This window comes from Nanorana parkeri, unplaced genomic scaffold (assembly GCF_000935625.1).
Source record: "Nanorana parkeri isolate BGI_ZX_2015 unplaced genomic scaffold, ASM93562v1 scaffold600, whole genome shotgun sequence".
Classification (NCBI taxonomy): Eukaryota; Metazoa; Chordata; class Amphibia; order Anura; family Dicroglossidae; genus Nanorana; species Nanorana parkeri.
This window is the reverse complement of record NW_017306868.1, coordinates 436,206-459,320: the sequence shown is the minus strand read 5'-3', so window position 1 is coordinate 459,320 and position 23,115 is coordinate 436,206. Positions and strand designations below refer to the sequence as shown.

Sequence of the window (23,115 nt, the reverse complement as noted above, 5' to 3'; positions counted from 1 at the left end):
CTGTATAAACATTCTTGTGCCACAGATCAGGCAGGCACAACGGGTGGGAGGGGGCGTGGTGGCTCCATTCATGTCAATGGCGCTGCAGACATGCCTCCCACCCACACTGGAACATGTGGTACCTCAATGCACTGCGTACCAGTGCGGTGTGATCGCAAAAAATCAGGCATGCACTATTTTTTGTGCTATTGCACTGCACTAGAACACAGTGAGGGGAATTTATCAAACTGGAGCAGCCGTGCATGGCAACCAATCGGCACCTCTCACTCATTTTCAAATGTCTGCAGCTGCAGATCGGCTGAGAGAGGAGACTCTGTATGCGGTGGCAGCGGTGGCTGGATCTGCCGGCAGCGACCCCACCTTATGCGGCGCCCGTGACGGGCCCCCTGAAGGCCGCGGGCCCTCGGGCAGTGCCCGACGGACCGAATGGTCAGTCCGCCCCTGGGGATAATATACTGTAGGCAATGAATGAAGAAACAAAACGTGAAATATTGAGAAACCAGATCTAGTGCAATTATTACTGTTGAGGAAATGTCTTCTGCTTCCACAAAGTGATACCTTGGTTATAGATTATATGCCTTTTACCCAGCAGTAAAAGTGGGCTGTTTATTCAGGTTTGTAAGAAGTTGTTTTCGATTGGTGAGATTTCAGTTTTGTTTAAGTTGATCAACAAAGATGAATACATTGTGTTTTAAAAAAAAATTCAAAAATGTTTTTTCGCCCCTTTCTGGTTCCACTAAAGTACATCATGGAATGATTACAAGGTTTAAAGATGAGGCTTAAACCAGAGAGGCATTCTTGGTGAGAAAGTATTGGTGTTATTTCTGTTCATTGAGAGTGAAATGTATCATGCTATAACTCTAACATCTATAAGCTTTGTTTTTTGTTAAACTGGGGCCGTTTTTACAAAAGGTTTTCAAGGCCCTCATATGATGCTTGGCCATATTTCTTAAGAAGGATTTAACTAGTCATTATCGTTATCATGATAATTGGCAGCTAATTAGCAGAAAAAGAAAATGTGGTGCCACAAGGCCACCTTATGGTTATTGGGCTTTGCACTTATTCTCTGTTAACATGTGGGCACTTTATTGTTCCAGAGAAAAGAGGATACCATTGATTCCAACGTTAAGAAATATTTTTGGGCATGTGAATAAGGGCTGACCAAAACACGTATAAAGTCTTAGGAAGATGTAAGTTGCACATGCTATTTAATTTACCGAAAAAGAATAGTCAAAACATAGTATGTTGAACTTTGCAGATCTCTGAGAAGAATATTCATTATTTTCAATACAATTGTACGAGCAAGCAGATAAACATTAAAGTGAAATTGAATTAAAATTGTCATATGCATGTGCATTAACCAACCTGTATATACCCCTTCGTTACCTGGCCATGCAGCACTATACCCAAATGAATTTTATATAATTTTTTGAGACCGATATAGCGTTCTTTTGATGTTATTTAATAACCACTGGGTTTGTATTCTATATATAGGGAAAAAAAGACTGGTTCCCTTACTTTCTGTCTAAAAACATAGCAATTAAAAATGCCAGAACAAACTTACACCCCAAAAGTGACCAGTAGTAGACAACACAAGGTGATTTTTGGAAATTAAGAAACATGCTGGTATTGAGGAGGTTAAAACATAAAACTTGGTAATGGTGCACAAGATATAGTGCTTCATTAATGTATACGACATACACAAAAAGAGGGGGAGGTGAATGTGTTAATACAGTGGACTGGTGGAGATGAGTAGGTTAATGTGCAGGATAGGAGTGGTGAAGGTGTTAATACACAGGATTGGATTGGAACTAGATGGGGGTGACGTTCTCACCAAAGGTCTACTGGATTATATTGGTGTAACAGCCCCCTGAAGTATCTTGATAGTGTGATATCCAGAGTGGGAATTTGTTCTTTCAGGGGGTCTTGTTTGTCAGTGTGGGGATATAATAGTCAAATGGACTCTTCACACAAGAAGAGAGTTCCATTACAGTGAGAGAATTAGACACCTTCTATTATCAAATATCTGCCTTCTGGATCTTTGATTTCTGTAGTGCATGAGGAACTAACAGAACATCTGAAGGCTATGAGCACAGCTAGTTGTTCTGGGGTGGCATTTGCTGAGGAAAAGTATAAACTGAGGTTTTGGAAAAATTTGTTTCTTGTATGCAAACAATGTCCACATGAGCTGTTTTCAAATCGCTTTGTCATGTTTGTATGACTGGTTTATACCTTGAACTTTGAGAAAAGCAATCATTACCAGCATTTTGGATTGGTTTATTGTGAAGGTTTAGCAGCCAGGTTCATGCTACTAAATACTAAATAGGGGGTCTGTTTATAACCAATTTGCATAGACATTTGTCCTAGGAATTCTCATGAATGTTCATTCTGTGCAAATAGATGCAAAAACTAACTTTTTTAGATATATTTTCTTTTCAGGTCGAATGTATGTGTTGTAATATTGCATTATGACCATCAGATGGAGCTAAAGAGCATAGGAAGTTACTTATTTCCTATGCTTCTCAGCTACATCTCTTGTTATAAAAAACATTTTAGAATGCTGTTATACATGTGTTAAGCTGTAAGACCTTTAGACGTGCACCCCTCTCCTGACTCAGAGCTGTCATCAACATTTATCTCTGTGAAACACAGAGGTTCCTACAAGATGTGCAGACCTGTGTTATCAGTTACCATGTACTACAGAAACCCAGGTTTTTCATAAAGATGAATTAAGACAGCTACTGACACCTGTCAATGTTAGTGTAGAAGCGTGGGCATGGATATATTGGATCATGTAGGGGCAGGGAAGTTCTTAGGGACTCCTGTAAAGAGATCTTTGCACCTGAGTTACTATCTCCACCCACTTGCAGCAGCCATTGCAAGAAGGTCTCCCCCATTACATTTTGTACATACGACCTTACTGCTAAGCTATATAAAAAGGTCAGTGGATGATTTAAGTGTCCAGCGTACATCCACAACAAAAACATCAGTTTTAGTCAGACTGACCCTGTAAGTGCCTTTAGACACATAAAATAACTGCTTCCTGAATACAGTGGATACTGCAGTTAACAAACCAGGGCTGCATTTTGTCTCAGGGCAACAAATAAATTCTGACAGAGAATTGTAAGTAACACTAAATGAAGCCACATACAATAAAGTGATTCAGTTAGCTAAAGTAGACAAATAACTGGAGGATCCCAATAGAATGAAGTTATGGTAAGAAAAAAATAAAAAAAAAAGTAATTCCAATTGGAATAATCACTAGTATGAAATAATAAAATTAGAATAAGGAAAGAAATGTGCACTCTTTTATAAGACATAGAACATATGGACCTTTGCTGCTGTCTGCCTGCAGGTGTATTACGAAAGTGATATGTGAATTAATAGCACAGAATTCTGCATCAATGATGTGACATGCCTTTAAAATTCCATAAATTCCTACATTGAAAAGAGTAACTAAGCTATAGCTCAGGTTTTTTTTTTGGGATCCAAATATCCGACCTTTTGCTAGTTATATGTAATTGCTCAGAAATCTTGCTATGTTATTTTTGTTTTTTTAAGGTTATTGCTGCTGGGTTTATTTCCCCTACAATATTACTGAGAAATTCCCAAAGGGGCCTATGTAATAACATGGAAAAAAAAGGACTTTTGCCCTAAGCTTTCTGGTTCTGGGAATGAGTGCCCAACAATAGGCCTATACACTCTTATAGTGGAAAGCCTACAATATATAAGCAAGCCTAAAGGAATTGTATATACTGCCAGGTCCGGTGCATATGATGGCCTTGAGAGCTCTGTGAGTTTGTATTTAGGGAATAAGTAAAAAAAAAGCAGAAAAGTTAGGAGGTATGTAGAGATTCTTCAATTTGTCACCAGTTATACAGTAAGGTGCACACGAAATGTCGCTGCTCTGCAGCTCTGTCCTCCCCACTGGGAGCCAGGTGCCCACTGCTCTCCCCCGCCTGTATCGGCAGAGACAGAGGGGATCAGAGGGTACACAGAGGCAATCCACCTGCTGTCGCCCAGTGGGAAAGAGAGAAAAGTGACAGGTGGAGCGAGGATGCTAAGCGGGGTTGTCAGGATGGAGAGCAGAGCTGTTTTGCGCCTGGCAGAGCTTCAGGATGCCAAGCGGAGGATCAGTAAATGTGTGAAACTGAGCACAAATATGTGAAACTGACAAACAGTACTCTTCCGTGTACTGAGCAAACACCGCAGTGATCAGTACTGATCACTCAGTGTTTGTAAATGACTGAGGACATAGTAAGCTTAATATGTCCCCAGTTATGAATGAACAGAAAGTGCTACATTACTTCCTGTTTATGCGCTTACGTGCTCAGTTTCTGAATATATAGGATCACTCAGTACAGAGGACAGGAAATCCATAACCGGAGAGAGTTTCCTCTTCAGTTTGTGAATGAACAGGAAGCCTCTGTACTGAGTGCTCCTGTTCATTCAGTGCAGGGGCTATAGAAAAAGAGACTGAGGACTCTGTATCCTCAATTTTTCTATTTCAAAAAAGAAATGTCAGGGGTCTGCTTAGACGTCTAATATTTCTGTGATGCACCCCTACAGTAAAGTAAACATTTTTTAAAAAAGCCTGCTGCTGGGTGAAAACACTTAGTGCTGGCAAAACACTAAAAAGATACCAAAGCTGCCTGTTTTTTCTGTTTTTTTTGTTACCGTAGAGTTGGAGTTTCACAGGCACCAGCATCTCCGTCCAGGAAACAGATGCTGACATTGCATAGTGCCTGAACAAAAATGGCTCCATTCTTTTGATAAGAAAAAAAGATAAAGGCATTGTCAGGGCATTATACTATAATCTCTGGTAGAGGTCATACATACTTTTACATTAACACAATACTTTTCATGCATACACTTAAAAGACATCTGTACTACTCTAATCCCCCCCCACACACACTCCTCCTAAAATAACCTGCACGAACACCACTGTCTCAAACGGGGCTCACAGAGGTTATCTGCAATCAGGAATGTGGACCCTCCTGCTACACTGGCAGGGACACCTGGAGAAAATGGTGCAAGAAGTGTAGGCTGACAACTCCCAGAGCTGGAGTACTAACAGGGAACGGAGCTGAATGAGGCAGTGGAAGTCAGGTTAAGCTGGAAGTTCAAGTACTCGGCAGGGTGCTGCTATGCTGAGTAGGTAGCATGGGGTCCCCCAGGGTGGCGAATCTAAGGGCCAGCCGGTGTTCACAAGAGCTCTAGATTTTGCAGATGGACTTGGCTGCATGCTGACCCCAGGTTCACCCAACTCAGCTAGCAGTTGATTAAGACAGTTCAGGATAGGCTGCAGACACAGGTACAAGGAACAAATTAATGTTTAGGGACAGGCTGAAGACTATGATTTCCATGGATGAGCCAAAGGTAGGAGCAGACTGTAGACAAGGATTTCCAAGGACAAGGTGAAGTACAGGGCAGACTGTAGACATGGATTTCCAAGGACAAAGCAAGACTGTAGACAGGGATTTTCAAGGACAAAGCACAGGGCAGAGTGTAGACAGGGATTACCAGGGACAAGCCAAAGGTTGGTACAGCGTCAAGGGATTTAGCTGCAACTGCAAACAGGGGCCTCTACATCTAGCTTAGGAAAGCGTTGCTCTAGCAGCACACCGTGCACTGCAATGGGTTTAAATAGAGTAAGCCAGAGAGAGGAACACAGGATTGACAACCAGCTGACCGCACTGATTGGCTGAGACGCTGCATAAGAAACAGCAGGAGAGGTCGGCCGATGCCTGAAGCTGCCAGACTAGTGCAAGACCAAGTTAGGAACAGAGCACATGCCTGGAGGACTACAAGCAACAACACAGTCCTGCATGCCTGCAGAACCTTGGGTTAGAGATCTGCACATGCTTGTGGAACTATAATCGACAGCTCAGCTGAACTGTGACTACCTCCCACTCCAGCTCCTTACTTACACCTGTAGCAATGCTGTGTCCTGTGCAATGTTTACTCTACCTTTGGGAGGAACCCTCTTTGGCACCTGCACACTGAGCCCTAGTGGAGTTGTGTGAGGCCATACTGGAGCTGCTTCCGGCTCATTGTGCAGGTGCGGCCAGTGCCAGGCAGAAATCCTGCCAAGAGTGGAGTAAATATTGCAGATGATGCAACAAGTTAGAATTTAAGGTGACGTGTGTTAGTGTAGGCTAGTTCAGGATGGGTGGGAGTAGGATAGAAGGGTTTCTTCTAAAAATAGAGTTGACCTTTAACATTTAACATACTGTATACCCAATGCTAGGTAGACTTTAATTGACAGCATAATGAGAAATAAACAATTTCCTATTCACATTACCCGTATTCAAGACCTCTAAAATCAGTGTTAGACTGTGTGCGAAACACACCAGCTCTACAGTTTAGAGTCAAAGCATCTGCCAAGACAATTTGATGCACTGCCTGGGTTCCATAACTATTAGGTTTGCATGGAAAATAAGTCAGCAGCCAAAATGAAACCTGCCAGCATAAAACAAATTGTAGATGTGACATGGATAGATGTGGTGCACTGGGAGGTGGGGAGCTTAGAAGAGGAATGCTGCTTGTAGCCAAGAGACCTTTGCTTCCAAAATCTGTTATGTTGTACTGGAAGCTCTCCCAGCCACACAAATCATGAGCCTCTTGTGACCAATCCACATAGCAGGATGAATGTTCACCTTCCCTAGCTGTATGGTAGTGTTGTTCATCTTCATTCTCACAGTCCTGAATGTTTAGAACCAGTGAAGGGCAGTGTTACAAGATACTGTGTCAGAAAGAGTCCCTCGTGTTTTGTTGTCAGCTCTCCGCATCACCTGCCCCTCTCGCTATCGTCCATCCACAAAATGTCTTGTATTTTTTTCAAAGAATATAATGCACTTTGTGATTGGAGGATGAAAAGGCAGGGATGTGCCATCATATCTCCTCCAATCACAGAATGTCTTGTATTATTTGAAAAAATACAAGACATTTTTGTGTTTTTATGTTATTTTTTTAATCACATCATGTGTGATCAGATTAATGCATGCTTTGATGAAAATAAAAAATGAGTAAAAGAAAATTGGGGGGCCTTTTCTTTTTTTTTTTTGTGTGTTTGTTGTAATTTTGATGCCTTTTATTATTGCTGACATATGTTAGGAAACACAAAAACAGTATTTAAAAAAAAAAACCTCTTTAATGTACTGTCTATTTAAAGTTAAATTATATTTTCACACCTATTGTAACTAACCACAAACTACACCGAAATCAAACTAAAGAACAATTAACGCCTAAAAAAAACAACATTCAACATTCAAAGCATTTTTTTGTATGAGCTAAATCGATTTGGGAACATTCGTTCATCTTTATACTATAGTTGATGGGGTCAAATCGATGACCGCAGTGAAAAAAAAATTTGAAGGAGCATGTTGGAAAAGTTTTGTCAATCAAACGAAATTCTAACAGTGGATGTGGTTTTCGTCCAGGAAACTCCTTTTTGTTTTGAAAGTGAAATCAAAACAAAAATGAAACAAATTTTCATATGACATTTGTCAGGGTCTGATGGCATTATCAAATGCTCCGACAACATTTTTCGTATGAACGTTCGTTCCAAAATCTACCAGTGAATACCGGACTTTAGTCTTTCCTTTGGAATCTAATGCATTCTGCCAAAATGTTACATTTCTCAAAAAGTTATCCAGTTACACCAGTATTTTGTCAATGTGAAATCAGCCGGTTTCCCTAGAAAGTATATTCAAACATTATATTTTATAATGAGGGGAGAACACAGCAAACATAAGACCTCATAAATCTCAAAACAGAAGGTCTAGGAATGTCTAATTTGTTGGCATAATATAATGCAGCACAAATTGCTCATCAACTATTTAAAATATCTCTTTCCACATTAAACCAGGGAGAGACAAACTTAGGATGCTCTATCACTAACTCTAACAAACCAACTAATGCAATAAAGCAACCTATAGCCCCTGTTAACACTTGTGTGGGGGCAACAATGCATACCTGTGTATGTGCTTTTTTGCGTTTCAGCTTCTCTCTTTAGTTTGATCAGTTAAGCTTTGGAAATGAAAGAGAGAAACTGATTGGTTGCCATTGGTTGCTCCAGTTTTGATGAATTCCCCTCATGGTACTTTTTACCCATACATTTTGGTTGCAATTGTGCATCAAGGTGCAGTTAACAATGAATGAACAATGTTATATAATTATGTACTCCTTAAAATCCTCATCTTGAATATGATTTAACACTCAAAGTAAACAAAACACCTTCAGCCAGGTTCTGAAGTGAAGAAATAAAAAAACTTATTTATTGTGGTAACAAAACTTTTACATAAAATGAAATAATATCTAAAAAAGTTGCCCCCCTTCCATATTTGTAAATAAAGACCTTTATATTGTGCAAATGCAATGGTAGCTACTTTGCTGTTAAAATTGTTTGAGCGATCTTTACAGTCATCTTAGGATATCGGTGGTACCCTCATGGTTTTTATATCTTGATTTTTTCATGTGTAATATATCTTAGTAGAACCCATTTACAAAATGTTACTTGAAGCTGTATGTGTTGCCTACAAGAGTAGCAAAATATATTCTTCAAGTCTCCTAAATGCTTCCTAAAAGAAGACTTCACCTTTAGTGAAGTTAATCTTAAAAAAAATTCCCCCACCCCACACCAGCGCAGGCAGCCTAGTCTGATACTTACCGTCGTTACTGTTCCAGTGATTTCTCTTTCACCACAGTTCTGGCCAGCTCCTCTCTATACCGTGCATGTGCACCACATGCTCTATTATGGGTAAGCCATACTGTGAGTGACCGCTGGAGGCCTCCATGAATACGGCCATTCAGGAATGCCAGATATTTTAATGTTCAGAGAAGTGTGTGTTTGTATACTTAAACTTTAACGTCCATTTCCACCTTTGTAAGTGGTGCACATTTTCATGACTCACATTGCAGGCTTTCTTCATTTTTTAGGAACTATGTATTAGGCCTGATTCCTAAAAATTCTGAATTTTCTCTACAGGAAACTCGGTCTGACACCGGGGTCAGATTATAAAGCAGCCTATAAACAGCTGCCCTCCGCCCTGTGATTCTGTGTAACATGATCACTAAACAAAAGCTCTGCCTTTGCACACAATACACAGTCCAGAGGGGGTTGGCCACTATGAATACTAACGAAGGGGGGGGGGGTCGAGAGATCAGAGAGAGCTCAGTTGTGATATACAGAGATTGCTTGCAGAACACAGAAGTGGCCATTCCCATGAAGATATGAAGAGGAAAGCTAACAAAAAACATAAGTTTATGTGTTCATATACAGCAACTGCATGCATATGCCTGCTTCATGTACACTCAGTGTACATTGGTGGCATGTTTTTTTAATAAAAAAAATACCTCTGCAAAAGGTGGAAATGGGCTTTAGCAGCATGTCAAACATAACATATGGCCAGCTTTTTTCCGAGAATCTTTGTCATCACTCCCTGAGTAGTGATAAAAGAAACTGCCTGGGTTGCATTTGCCATAGGTACGGTTTAGTGAATAGAAACCAGCCAGTGTTTTGTTGATTCTGTCCCCAGTTCTCACTGATGCAAAAGCAAATCTTAGAGCTGTGTATAAATTGCCCTGCAGCAGGACAGTAAGAATAGGCCGAAATGTAGAGACACAAGGCACATGTAGGTGTTTTCATACAAGAATTAAGACCCTCCGGTGTAGATGATAAAGTTGTTAAGGATAAAATTGTGTAAAATTGGCAAGTATAATTTTAATCATGGAGAATAGGCCTAACCAGTGTATGCTGAACTTTTTTTTTTTTAATATTCTTTATTTTTCAGTTTTGCATTAATAAACAACATAATAAAACAAAATAGAAAGGCACATAGGAAAACATGGATAGGGGTTGGCGGGGTGACAAAAACATGCGGATACTTGACAGCTTTGTACCGTTCGGTCTTGCGAGTTGGCCACAGTGAGAAAAGTGCATATGAACAAGATTCTGTAATCAAGAATAACTAGGCATTAAGTTCCGGAGTGGAAATGAGGGGGGAGGGGAGGACAAGGGGGGTAGGAAGGGAGGGTGTGGAGAGGGAAAGTTAGGAAGAAGGGGAAGGGTGTACCCCTGGTCTGCGGCCATCCACGAGCGGAGCCCTCACTATTCCAGAGCTCTTCAACGATCAAAAAGATCCGGCATGTACACCTCACTCTCTTGTAAGTATGAGAAGTGTGGAGCTAAAATGCAGGAAGATCATAAAAAACATTCTGCCAGTAAAGACCTCAAATCCCCATGTCATCATGGTGGATGGTGATGCATCCACATGGCCCATGTGGAGTAGTGTTTATCATATCTACCATTATTCGTGGCCAGCCATTCCTCAGAAGCCTGGATGCCCGACACCTGCTCGCTCCACTCCTCCATCGTGGGGACCGCTGTCTTCTTCCAGTAGCGGGGAATCAGTCGCTTGGCCGCGTTTAGGAGATGGGGGAGAAGACTGGAATGGTATCTAGTCACTGATCTAGGTATTGAGTGAAGGAGGAAGGGGGCTGGTGTGAGAGGTAAGTCTATGTCCATGAGTACTTTAATTTCAGCCTGGATTTGTTGCCAAAAAGGTTGGATTGCAGGGCAGTCCCACCAAATATAGAGATGCGTGCCCAACATCCCAAAGTTGCGCCAGCATAGCGGTGACACGGAAGGGTAGATACGGTGCAGGCTGTGGGGGACCCTGTACCACCGGGTGAGGAGCTTATAGTTTGTCTCCTGGACCTTAGAGTCTATGGAGGAAGAGTGAGTATATTTAAGAATATTGGCCAATTCCGCTTCCGAGAACCGTGTCCCCATGTCGCCCTCCCATTCTGCCAGGAAGTGCAGTGGACTCGAAGAGTCCTGTTGTAACAAGAGTTTATAGAGCAGGGAGAGGGACCTGGGGGGCGGCTCTGTTGCGGCACACAGTTCCTCGAATGGAGTGGCAGAGTTAAGGGGCCGCACTCCGGACTCTAGTGAGCGCAGAAAGTGCGAAAGCTGTCTGTGCCTCCAGAAGTCGAACGGATACGACCCCCATTTCTGATGCATCTCCTCAAGGGGCATCAGCGCAGAGCCATTCAGGAATTTAGAGAGGTTCACACGTCCATCTCCCACCCAACCGCCAAGATACGTCAAGCTCTCACCCGGTGGAAACCAGGGGAACCCACCCACCGGGGCCAGGGGGGATATAGCGGGCGCCAGTTGTCTCTGTTTGTTCATGCAGTCCAAGAGCCGCAGTGTGTGGGAGGTGAGCGGGGAGGTAGTGGCGGCCAACCCCCTGAACTCTGGTAGTAACCATGGTGCATGAGCCAGGCAATTTCACTCTCCTCAGAATGGAGAATGCAATTCTGGGCTTATGTTTCCGCCACACAAAGTCTGAAAAAAGACTACGGAGACGGCGGAAAAACATGTGAGGGACCGCTATGGGAAGCATCTGGAAGAGAAAGAGCAGTCTAGGGAGAACTGACATCGTATGCTGAACTTTTAATTATCTTATGGGGATAGTGGGGTGCAGTGAATGTGAGTGATATAATGTGAGTTGCCTTAGGAGCACACTGTTCTTGCACTTATTTTTTTTTCTTTCAAATGATGCAGCAAACAAAAGGCAGCTCCAAAGGCAGACGGTCAGCAACAAGTCAATGCTGCGCTTTGAGCACCCTAAATCTAAAAAAAGGTTCTATCAACTACAAATTCCATTAAGACTCAGCCTTTGGGAGTCATGTCTGTTGGTTGTCAGAGTTTTTTGTGATGCATCATTGGACTTGTAGTACCACAAAAGCTGGAGTGCCAAGGTTACCTACCTCTGATGTAGAGTATAGTTTATTAACACAAATGCGTGGGTTTTCCAGTCTGTAGCTGTAGTACTAAATTTTACGTTGGCTAAGAAAAAAACACTAAAGTGTGTTGAAAAAGCTGTTTGCTTAAGGAACACTGACCTAATCATAAAGAGATTTTGTACTGGAGTGTACAATGGATACTAGAAAACCTAACCCTACTTGGGGTCATGTGATTTTGGAACACTTCTCTACCTCAAGCAATCTTCTTTCTCTACTTTTGTCTCTTCCATAGAGATGAGAGCTCCACCTGGTGGCAAAAGATACAAAATAGAAAAATACTGTATAATATTTTTAAATTTTTTCTTTAATAAACCTGACAAAAATAACAAATGAAAATATATACAAATATATTAGTATTAATTTACCTTTAAGTGGAAAACATTATATATTTTTCTGGTACGCATGTATTTTCAATAATTATTGCAGTCTTTTTGTTTCTTTTTTTATGTAACTTACATATTTTTACATGCTTGTTCTTACATATTTTTGTTATTGTATTTAATATAAATATTTACAAACTGGCAACTGGAAGGATTCAATAATGAATCCACATCAAAGAAATATACATTCCAGCAAAGTATTTCCCTACATTTTTGCCCAACCACTTAGTCATGTTTCCAGCTGGCTCCAACTCTCAGCTAAAGTTCCCTGAAATTCCTGCCTAGTACAAGATCAAAAGGGACAGAGCACATGGTGCCTATGTATGTTGTAAAGTAGCCACCACTCCAAGCTCACTCCCGTGATAGACTGCAATTTCATGTTTAGTTTACTCATTTGTATTCAGATTGAAGTCCATCACGCGAGTGAGTTTGGAGCGTTGGTTACTTTACAACACAAACAGGGACCATGGGGAACAAAAGTAGCCACCCTCTAGAAGGAAGGACAGTGTAGGCACAAATTCAGAGATTTTTGTGAGGCTCTGGAGCCGTGTGATGCACAAAAAAGCTACACTTTTGTTAATAGTTAAGGTATTTGAATGCATTTTTAAGATTTACTACTCAGTTTAGTGTCACTTTACTGTATACCTATGGTATGTTGAACCTTCTAGCTGTGGATTAGTTTTAGTTTAATGGCCAAATGTGTGTTTTGTTGCAGACATCTTTACACAGAAGAATAGAACAAGGCCATGTCAGTGATTTACAGTGAAGTTGCAGGTGATGACAACACCAATGACAGCTTCTGGATGGTGAGTTTAGGACATGATTCTTACTCATTCTTATTCAACTGAAAGTGTTCATATTCCTTGGGTGTCTGGGACCAAAAAGGAATATGGGACTAGATCTCTGGTGTAGTTACACTTAAAATATACTCTTCCCTGCTGCCAGCCACATCTTCAAGTCTCATACTATCCCGTCCCTGTTTCATTGAGATATTGCATACAAACTGTCAAGCCACTTGGCAAAATCTTGGGCAAAAAAGCTGGGCCCGCTGAGCAGTAACTATAAGGAAAGTTTGCAATCCATGCTCCAGTGGCATGCAAATTATTCATTGGAACTAATAGAGGGTTTACACGGATCGGCTTAGAAAATGTTGACAAGTAGCTTTGTGAGCGACTCATGAATATAGGACTTATAGGATGGCTGGTGGCAGTACATTATAATTTTAAGTGAATTAAAGGTGCTGTTACTTAATTATATATATAAACCATCTAAAGTAAAACCAAGCTATTTCAAGTCTTTTAAAATCTTACTCGTTGGACTGTTGATAATGATGATTTTGACAGTCTGGCAAATGGGGTGCAGGGACATATTGAGCAAACCATTGGGGGTCTGTAACCATAAAAAGGTACGAACCCCTGGTCCAGGATCTACTACACAACCAATACAGGGCTGGTATATATAAAAATCATGGGTATGAAAATTAAATGACCAATAAATAATGATTGATTATTATGAAATAAATACACTGTCTACATTTTTATTAAACTGTGTTTTAGAAATAATGAAAATGATTTGATTTTTATTATTATTATTGTTGTTGTTGTTATTTCATTATTTCAAAGCAGGAACTTCTTAAGACAACTAAGGCAGTATCTGTAGACCACTGGTTGTCATCCAATATATCCCATGGAGGATGTCTTATAGGTTCAGGGGTGTCTGTTCACTAAATTAAATTACATCATAACATTCTATTTTTTAAAAACTATTTATAACTACATACAATGAATATCAGTAAATATATTAGTTATATAAAAACATAATGCAGTTTTTAAAAAATGGCCCTAAATTATGTGCAGATGACCTCATATTTGTTCTTCATGCATGGGAATGATGAGTTACCTGTTTTTATTGACCGAAAGACCACACAATTACAACATTTAGCACACAGTGGGTGCCCTTTCCTAGGTCAGAAATATGATACCAAGCTGCGTTAACATTGCTACTGTCTCCCCATTTCCCAGCCTAACAACTACGGCACCACAGTAAAGAGGACGGAAGATGGCTTTAGGCTGTGTGATGACATCATAGCTTGTTTCCAAGACAGAGCCAAAATAGAGAAGCAGTACGCTCTGCAAATGGATGATTGGACACGCAAATGGAAACCACTAATAGACAGCAGTGAGTAGCTGAACTATAAAGGACATGTCACCTTCCTGTTTGATTTGAATTATTTGTAAAATATATTGATAATATTAAAAATAAGTAATGAGTTAAAAGTTCTTACTGGGGTGGTGGTCTAAGAGCATTATTTTTTTATACTTTCTGTCATGAAGTTCTATATATATATATAATCACAGAGTGTACATGCTTGCAGACGTCCTGCTATGGGGCACCAGACTAAATGCTTGGTGTGCCAAGCTGATAGACTGCAGGTGCTGTTACCTTTTATTTTTTTCTGTATTTACTTTTTTATATGAAGACCTCATTCACACAAGGGACGCCCAAGTTGAACAGTAAAACAGCAAAACGTTTTCCTGGCACACTCACAAGCTAGCATGTAAAAAAACCTGTTTCACCACTAGGGTTAAAAACAGAGGTTTGGATACACGTCTTCTGCAGAAAATGTGAAAGCCGAACAGCCGCGCCAAGGCACCTCTTATAGTGCGGTCCTAACTCTAAACTATGAGTCTCCATCTTGGAGCACATGGGTCAGAAGATAGAATTGGGTGCAGGTTTGTCAGGAGGAAGCCCAACCTCCCTTAAAGGCACAGGAACGCACAAGGGATCCCGCACATCCCAATGGCAGCTGAGACCCCCCATGCATCACTGCACCAAATCAGTCAAGCAAAACAAATGACAAACGCAGTCATCAATTCGTTACCAGCTCTACAGCAAGGTGCACACGGAATGGGCTTTAAACAGTAAAACAGCAAAAAGTTTTCCTGGCACACTCACGAGCTAGCATGCAAAAAAACCTGTCTCACCCCTAGGGTTAAAAACAGACGTTTGGATACACGTCTACTGCAGAAAATGTGAAAGCCGCACAGCCTCGCCAAGGCACCTCTTATACTGTGGTCCTAGCTCTAAAGGAGGTGCCTTTAAGGGAGGTTGGGCTTCCTCCTGACAAACCTGCACCCAATTCTATCTTCTGACCCATGTGCTCCAAGATGGAGACTCTCATAGTTTAGAGTTAGGACCGCACTATAAGAGGTGCCTTGGCCCGGGTGTGCGGCTTTCACATTTTCTGCAGAAGACGTGTATCCAAACCTCTGTTTTTAACCCTAGTGGTGAGACAGGTTTTTTTTTTACATGCTAGCTTGTGAGTGTGCCAGGAAAACTTTTTGCTGTTTTACTGTTTAAAGCTCATTCTGTGTGCACCTTGCTGTAGAGCTGGTGACGAATTGATGAGTGCTTTTGTCATTTGTTTTGCTTGCCCAAGTTGAACAGCCGCATCTGTCCAGAACCACCTGTGATTCCTTCTGCAATAATCTGCTGTTGACCTTATAGGTGCTGGAAATGCAAAAGCAGATTACTGACATTCTGATGTTAAATGTCTTTTAATTCAATACGTTTTTATTGGCATAAAAAAACCAGAGCGTAATGCGTCCAATACAGATGTCAGGCGTAGAATAATGGAACATCAGAAGTTATGGTAGCTAATACAGTGTGCATTGGGTGGTTTTGGCATTCAACAGTTACAATCCACCATCGTTTAGGCGTGTGGGCCAGTCCAACTGGACAGACCAGTGCTAGCCAAAGGTAGAGAGAGGCAAAGTAGAAAGATAGAAGGGAAAGAACAGGGGTATAGGGTTAGAGGGGACTATAGTATAGTCTGGGTTAAGAGAGATAAAAAGGGAGGGGTTAAATGTATTTTGAGCTGTAGATGACAGTGTAGTGCATTGTTACTCTCTATGTGCATGCTTATCTATGATACACAGGAAGCTGTTTTTCTATGTATTTGTTTCCTCCACAGTGCTGTATTTAGATGTAATATTCTTCTAAGCAAGTAAAACTTAATTCAGCATTCCTCAAGATCTCAGTGCTTCATCTAAACACATAACCAACAAAAGCCTCATATGAATGAGGCCTAAAGAAAAAAATGGAACAAACTGGTAGGTCAGCTAGTTCATTGGGGATTCTATCTGCTAACCTCAAATTTGCTTGATCTGCTGGGATCTTTGAAACAGGAGAATCAAGTTGTTCTCTAGCTAATAAGTAAAAAATAAATATTCACATTTAAACAATGATAAAGAAAGATTTAAAGATAAACAACCTCTTATAATTTACTGTTGTAAGGTCTACTAAAACACCAGTAGGTATACAAGTACCATTATTTTTTCATTTTTATGTAATTCGTGCTGAAACATATACAGAAACTTAAAATTAGTTCTTGGTACATGTTCTGAAATTTGCAGCTCTCAACATCTTGAGGCATGAGTTACATAGATACCTAACAAAACATTTAGCACAAGCCACTTTGAAGACCTCTTGTCACCAAAAGGCTTTGGGAGTTTTGTAGGCCAAAACTAGAACTAAAAGGAAAATGCAGTTAAATAACTATATGTGCATATTTATTACCTAAAGTGACATTAAACTTGGTTGTTAAATCTTAAAAATGTATTCAAGTCTCTCTTAAGAAAAAAGTATCTTATTTGTGTATCAACCAGCTGTATGTCTGTGATCCTCAAATCAACTCTGAATTCATGCTGACACTGTCCTTCCTTCTGGAGGGTGGCTACTTTTGTTTACCATGGTCCCTGTGTGTTGTAAAGTACCCACCGCCCTAAGCTCTCTCCTGTGATATACTATAATATCAATACAAATTAGTAAACAAAATGTGGGATTGTTGTCGATCCCGGGAGCGAGCTTGGAGTCGTGACTACTTTACAACACACAGGGACCATGGAAAACAAAAGTAGTCACCCTCCAGAAGGAAGGACAGTGTGAGCACACATTCAGAGATGATTTGAGGATCTACAGCGTGACACACAAATAAGTTACATTTTTGTTAATAGTTAAGGTACTTGAATGTATTTTTAAGATTTTACTCCTGAATTCAATGTCACTTTAATATAATCTACCTGCATTGAACCAAATAATATGTGAACATCATCTTTGCCCCCAGGCCCCATGTATGGCTCTCTCTTGCGTGCCTGGAAATCCTTTATGATGACCACAGAAAAGCTCAGTGCGCTACATGTGCAAATCCAGAAGACATTGATGACAGATGACACTGACAGAATACACAACTGGCAAAAGGAAACCTATCGCCGTAAGATATTTGGTGGCTTCAAGGAGTCCTGTGAGATAGATAATGGCTTCCACAAGGCACAAAAACCATGGGCAAAGAAATTAAAGAAGGTAGGAGTTGGGGTAAGGGCTGGTATCTTTGGAGTTTTGGTATTTTACTGCAAGGGTCTATAGAAAAAACTGAGTGGTTTAGGGGGTGCAGCTGCCTGTTCTGTGAAATTAAAGTGTATCTAAACCCCGAAACATAAATGTAATATATTACAGCTCACCAGCCCTTAGATGTGCTGGCCTCATTAGTTTTCTTTTTTCAAGCTTTCTTTTCTTCAGTTTTCACCTGGTGGCCCTGCAAATAGCACGCTCCCTGTCCTAGCATGGCTACACTCACTCACTTCACTGCAGAGGTGTAACTAGAAACCCCAGGGCCCCGGTGCAAGAAACCATTTTTTTTTCAGGGCTAGTTCACACCAGCTCCAGTGTGTTCCGGCCGATTTAGTGCTGGAACACACTGGATTGCAACCCGTCCAGCTCACTTCGTTCTGGGGTGGGGGTGGGGGGGACGTGGCGGTGCATTAAAGTCACACCGCGGTGTGATCGCCTGGACCGGAACGCATGGCAAATCAATGCCTGCGTTCCGTTGCGGTCAGAAAAAATAGTGCATGCAAATGGAGTTCCCTATCCCTCGTCTTCCCCATCCCTCTGTCTGAACTGCGGTCCGCAAGTGTCAAAAACACTGCGTGTGGCGGGCCCTCTTCTTTCTCCCTGGGCTCCCCCCAACTGGCCGAACACCAGGGCCCAGTCACAAATGCGACCGCTGTGACCCTGGTAATTTTGCCTGCGCTTAATATGGGGCATTTTCACATGTACGTGTGAAAAAACCCAGTATTGGCACTGGTGCATCCCAACTTACTTATATAATGTATTGTTGGGATTTGTAGTCCTGCATAGCTGGTGGTATTCTGCATTGCTGTATAATGATTATACAGCAATGCAGAATACCACCAACTATGCAGGACTACAAGTTCCCGCAATGCATTATAATGTAAATAATAACAGCTTTTTAACCCCCTCCCCCCCCCAAAACACACACACATGTGTGCATCCCTACTTAATAATATAATGTATTGCTGGGACTTGTGGTCCTGCATAGTTGGTGCTATTCTGTATTGCTGTATAATCATTATACAGTAATGCAGAATAGCTCCAACTATGCAGGACTACAAGTCCCAGCAATACATTATAATGTGAATAAATATAAAATTAGTACTGCATGTCGTACTTATTTTCAGCGCACACCACCAGAACGCCGTGGTGTGAACCGAGCTCATACGTGACAAATAAATTTGCCTTGTCTTAGTGTGAACTGGCCTTGATAAATAGACATATTTTCACATGCTCATATTATTTCTAGACTTCCAATTAATGTTTACCATTGCCTAAGCAGAAAGGTTGGAAAGGAGAGACAGATGCTGGTAGTGTGGGGCTGTTATCTGAAAGACAGACAAGGTAATCTGTCACAGAGACTGATTGGCGAACAGTCTGCTGTTTTTGCCAGGCGCTTGGGTTCGACACATTGCAGAACAGGTGAACATGTTAGTAGGTGGGGCTGTCATGGTACACATTGGTACTAATAGCACATTGGTTAGAAAATTAGAGGAAGATGGAGTGTCCTAAAGAAGGACTTAGGTGCCAAGATAAAGAAAATGACCTCCAAGGTAATATTTTCTGAAATGCTGCCGATGCCACAAGCCCCACCAGAGAGACAGCGGGAGTTAAGAAAGCTGAACAAGCTGCGGAACTGGTGTAGGAAAGAGGGGTTTGGGTCCATGGAGAACTGGGCTGACTTTGCCATCGGCTACTGGCTCCCTGAAGAGGGTCCGTCCTCTCCCAGTCCCAGCTGAAGAATGTGCTGCCTGGCGGCACCTGCTGTGTCGGTAGCGGCCGCGCCAGGCAGACAAGTGACACACAGAGGCGCCTCTCTATCCCGCACAGCCGCTCATACATGCAGAGCGGCGGAGGATGGAGCGGCGCTATCTGGAGGGGGGGGGCATGAGGAAGCTTTCGGGCCCCCCCCAACAGGCGGAACGCCAGGGCCCGGTCGCAATTGCGACCGTTGCGACCCTGGTAGTTCCGCCAGTGCTTCACTGTATCTATGGAGGAGGCCATTGTTGTCTCACAGGCTGTACTTTAAATATGTCTGCCTTTGTTCATCGTCATTACATGATGGCTTGATAGGACTAGTTGTTTACACACAAATAAGAAGGATGTTTGTGGTTTCTTTTGAGCTCACAGGAAGTGATCAGGACAATTAAATTTAGGCAAGGGCAACAGGTTCTGTATGTTCTGTCCTTGCTGAAAATGTCCTTGAAAAAAGAAAAGCAAATGTAGCCACCACATCTAAGGAGACTGGTAAGCTGACATATATAAAAAGTTTAAGATATTTTTTAAGGCAGGCAGCAGCATAGTATGCAGCAAGAGGAGGAGACTGCCTTGGAAAATATAGTTTTGATTTTCTGCACTAGGTAAAGATAGGAAATTGACAGAGGAGTATCTGTAGAGTCACAGGGAGCTTCTGTTGTTTCTTAACACTACCTTCCTGTATCACACAGTAGAAAATAATAGGCTCTGCACTGCACCTCAAGGTAGAGCTGGCTAGATACATCAGTGGTATGCAAAGAATACAATCAAACTGCGGAATAATATTTTTTTACACTATCTGTGAGAAACAGTATGTAAAACCTCAGGAGGCCGAGTTAGCTTGAGTTAGCTTGAGAAAAACAAAAACTACCTAGCTGAACAACTATTTCCACAAGAACAGTAAACTGGGTGTCAGAACCACGTACCTTACAGGAGTCTAAGTTAACGAGGAAGGCCTCACTTGAGGCTCCAGTCAAAGAACCACTGGAAGTGGAACAGGTGCAAAGGACAGGAGAGGCATGAGTGCCGGTAGAAATGAAGTCCAAGACAAGTCGGACCTGTGACAGTCGAGCAGCGAGGTACCAGGAAAGTGGACAAGACGTAGGCCGGATCAGCAACTTGTGGGCAGCGAAGTACAGAACAGCAGACAGGAGCGTGGTTAGAAACAAGCCGAGGTCGTGGAAATCCAGAAGAGCATCAGAATAGTCAGCCAAGCCTGGTCAAACACCAGAAGATCAGGGTCTGGATGTTGGGTTCAGGATACAGGGAACAGCTGAAGACCAGTCAGCATTGAAGGCTAGAATGTCACAGCCTTAAATAGCCCATTTAGGGAGAAAATTCACAACACGCAGATCTGCACGCATGCTGTGAGACAATGTGCGCATGTTTGCACAGAGGCGCCCGGCGGTGCTCAATTTTGTGAGCCAAACTATGCCCACGCACCTGTGCAGGTGCCTGTGCAGGATTCCGAGCACAAGGGCCAAACTTGGCTTCCTGACACTGGGTCTGTACCATGTTATCCATACACATGAAGACCATTTTGGCTCAATGTTTTCTTCACATGTACCTTAAGTATAATCTAAGTAGGGTTAGGTGTGTGCTGCGGTGCTCTAATAATAGTCAGTTGCATCTGGGTGTCCTAGCAGCAGACCACTATCCCCTCTGGGCCTGGTTGCAGATGTGACCCTTGTATGTTGCTCATCGGTAATCCCCTGTTATGAAGCATTTTGTGTTGTAATCTTTCTGCAGCTTGAGAAGGCAAAGGCAGCATACCACAAAGCATGCAAAAAGGAACATTTAGCAAGTGTCAGAGAGAACAATGGAAAGATCAACCCAGAATTTTCTCTAGACAAGCAGAAGAAGCTCACAGAAGATCGTGAAAAATTTGAACAGGACAAGGACAAGGTGAGATGGAGCTAATTATTTTAAGTAAGCTATGTTGTCCCATTCATATTTGTAACTACTACCCTTTTACATCTACAGTATGTGTAGTTATGATGTCATGCAAATAACATTGTTTTATACACTGTGGGCTTGACCGAAAACATTATTAGCAATATACACTGAACAGCCATAACATTGTTAGTGATGGGCCGAACACCCCCATGTTCAGTTCAAATTCGAATTTTAGAACATGGAAAAAGTTAGAACTCAAACTCAATGCAAGTCTATGGTACCTGAACTTGAAAAATAAATTGTCCCCTTTTTGAAGGCTTATATGCACATTAATGGCAATAAAAAGGGTATGGGGATTTGGGTACTGCCCTGGGGGACATGTATCAATGCAAAAAACACTTTTAAAAAATACAGTTTTTAAAGGAGCAGTGATTTTAACATTGCTTAAAATGAAACAATAAAAATGAAAAACACAGTGTCATTTGTGAGCTTGATTAAGGGGACCCTATGCGGCCCAGAAAGTGCTTGATATTTGAGTGACATCTATCAATAAAATGGATTTGCACTGACTTGGATTGTGTCGTGCTGGTGTGCTCATGACATCTACAGTCTATGGGTTTCAGTAATAACGCCTCGCAAGCGTTCCTTCAAGGCAAATCAAATTGTAAACCCTAATCCATAATTTATCTGCCTGCGGGCAGGTCCACCAGATGTAGAGCGTAGTGCCAGGCTCCAAGCAACCTCTAAAGCAGTTGGGGGAGCACAGCGGAATGAACTTTGCAAGGCAGGCCGGCGTACAGTACCATCAAAATAACACTTTATAAGAACTCTCAACTGCCAGCACATTACGAGAGCAACAGGCTGTAGACCCCCAAATAGCTTGCCAGCCCTGAGCAGATAACGATCTACCCAATTCTTCCTGCCATCTATGCTGATAAGTAGCAAAAGGGTGAAAGAGGACAGTAAGAAAGAATAAATTAAAGAAATAATACCCGATATATATAGGTTAGAGTGACAGCATCTCTCAAATGGTGTCAACGTCATGGTAGAGGAGTTATTTTTCACTAAAGATTTAACAAAATTACTAATTTGCAGGTAACGGTACTTTTCACAAGGGGGAATAGCATTAGAATCTCTCAATTGCAGAAATTCTTTAATGCCAGAAGGGGTAAGTAAAGAATTCAGCAGACCTCTTTCAAACCAAACTGGGAGATTTCCCTATTTTCCTTTGCCACACAGTGGCAATCACGTACTTGTGGCAATCACTTAGTCAGCAGAGTTTGGGAACTGGCTGCATTATTCTGTGGGGAAACATTTCTGGGTCTTCATAAAAACAGGGTGTTTTTTTGTACCCAAAGTGATCTAAGCCTTTCATCTCAATGAGGACATCCATCATGTTGTCATCCTGAGCACCTGGGAGAAATATACTCCACTGTCCGAAAGTTGTCCAGGCTATTTAGATCTATCTGAATTCCAGGACTGCTCTTAGGATGTGTGATATCCTTTTTGCATTTCCGGAGGGTCCCCAGAGGGGCTCTCCAGCTTTCAGTTCTGCCATGTCACAGTGAATCTTCTCACTTTTGGTTTAGGTGGTGTGCTCATTCCTATTGTTCGGGTTACCTGTCCTTCTTCTGGGTACTGCTTTTTTATATCCTGTGGCATTATATTGGATTCTGTGTCCCTAAACACATGATAGAAGAATCATATTTTTTTTTCTTATTGTAAATTCCTTCTCTCAGAGTTAAGGGAGGGACACCGGTCCCCTCCCCCTCATGGGTTATGGCCATTGTTTCCATACTAGGTTGCTACGACTGAAGCATGGCTAGTGTGGGAGGGCTTATATAGGCCCTTGGGGCTGTTC

General features: G+C 41.7%; 1 protein-coding gene across 1 annotated transcript in view; it reads left to right on the top strand.

The window, feature by feature from the left end:
• The window catches only part of LOC108792101 (protein kinase C and casein kinase substrate in neurons protein 1-like), a 55,135-nt gene that overhangs the window by 18,791 nt on the left and 13,229 nt on the right, over positions 1-23,115 (top strand). Inside the window, exons 2-5 of the mRNA XM_018562791.1 lie at positions 12,910-13,000; positions 14,216-14,372; positions 17,320-17,555; positions 21,108-21,263. Of these exons, the coding sequence (XP_018418293.1) occupies positions 12,941-13,000; positions 14,216-14,372; positions 17,320-17,555; positions 21,108-21,263 (609 nt within the window). The 5' untranslated portion in view covers positions 12,910-12,940. The remainder of the gene's footprint in view (positions 1-12,909; positions 13,001-14,215; positions 14,373-17,319; positions 17,556-21,107; positions 21,264-23,115) is intronic.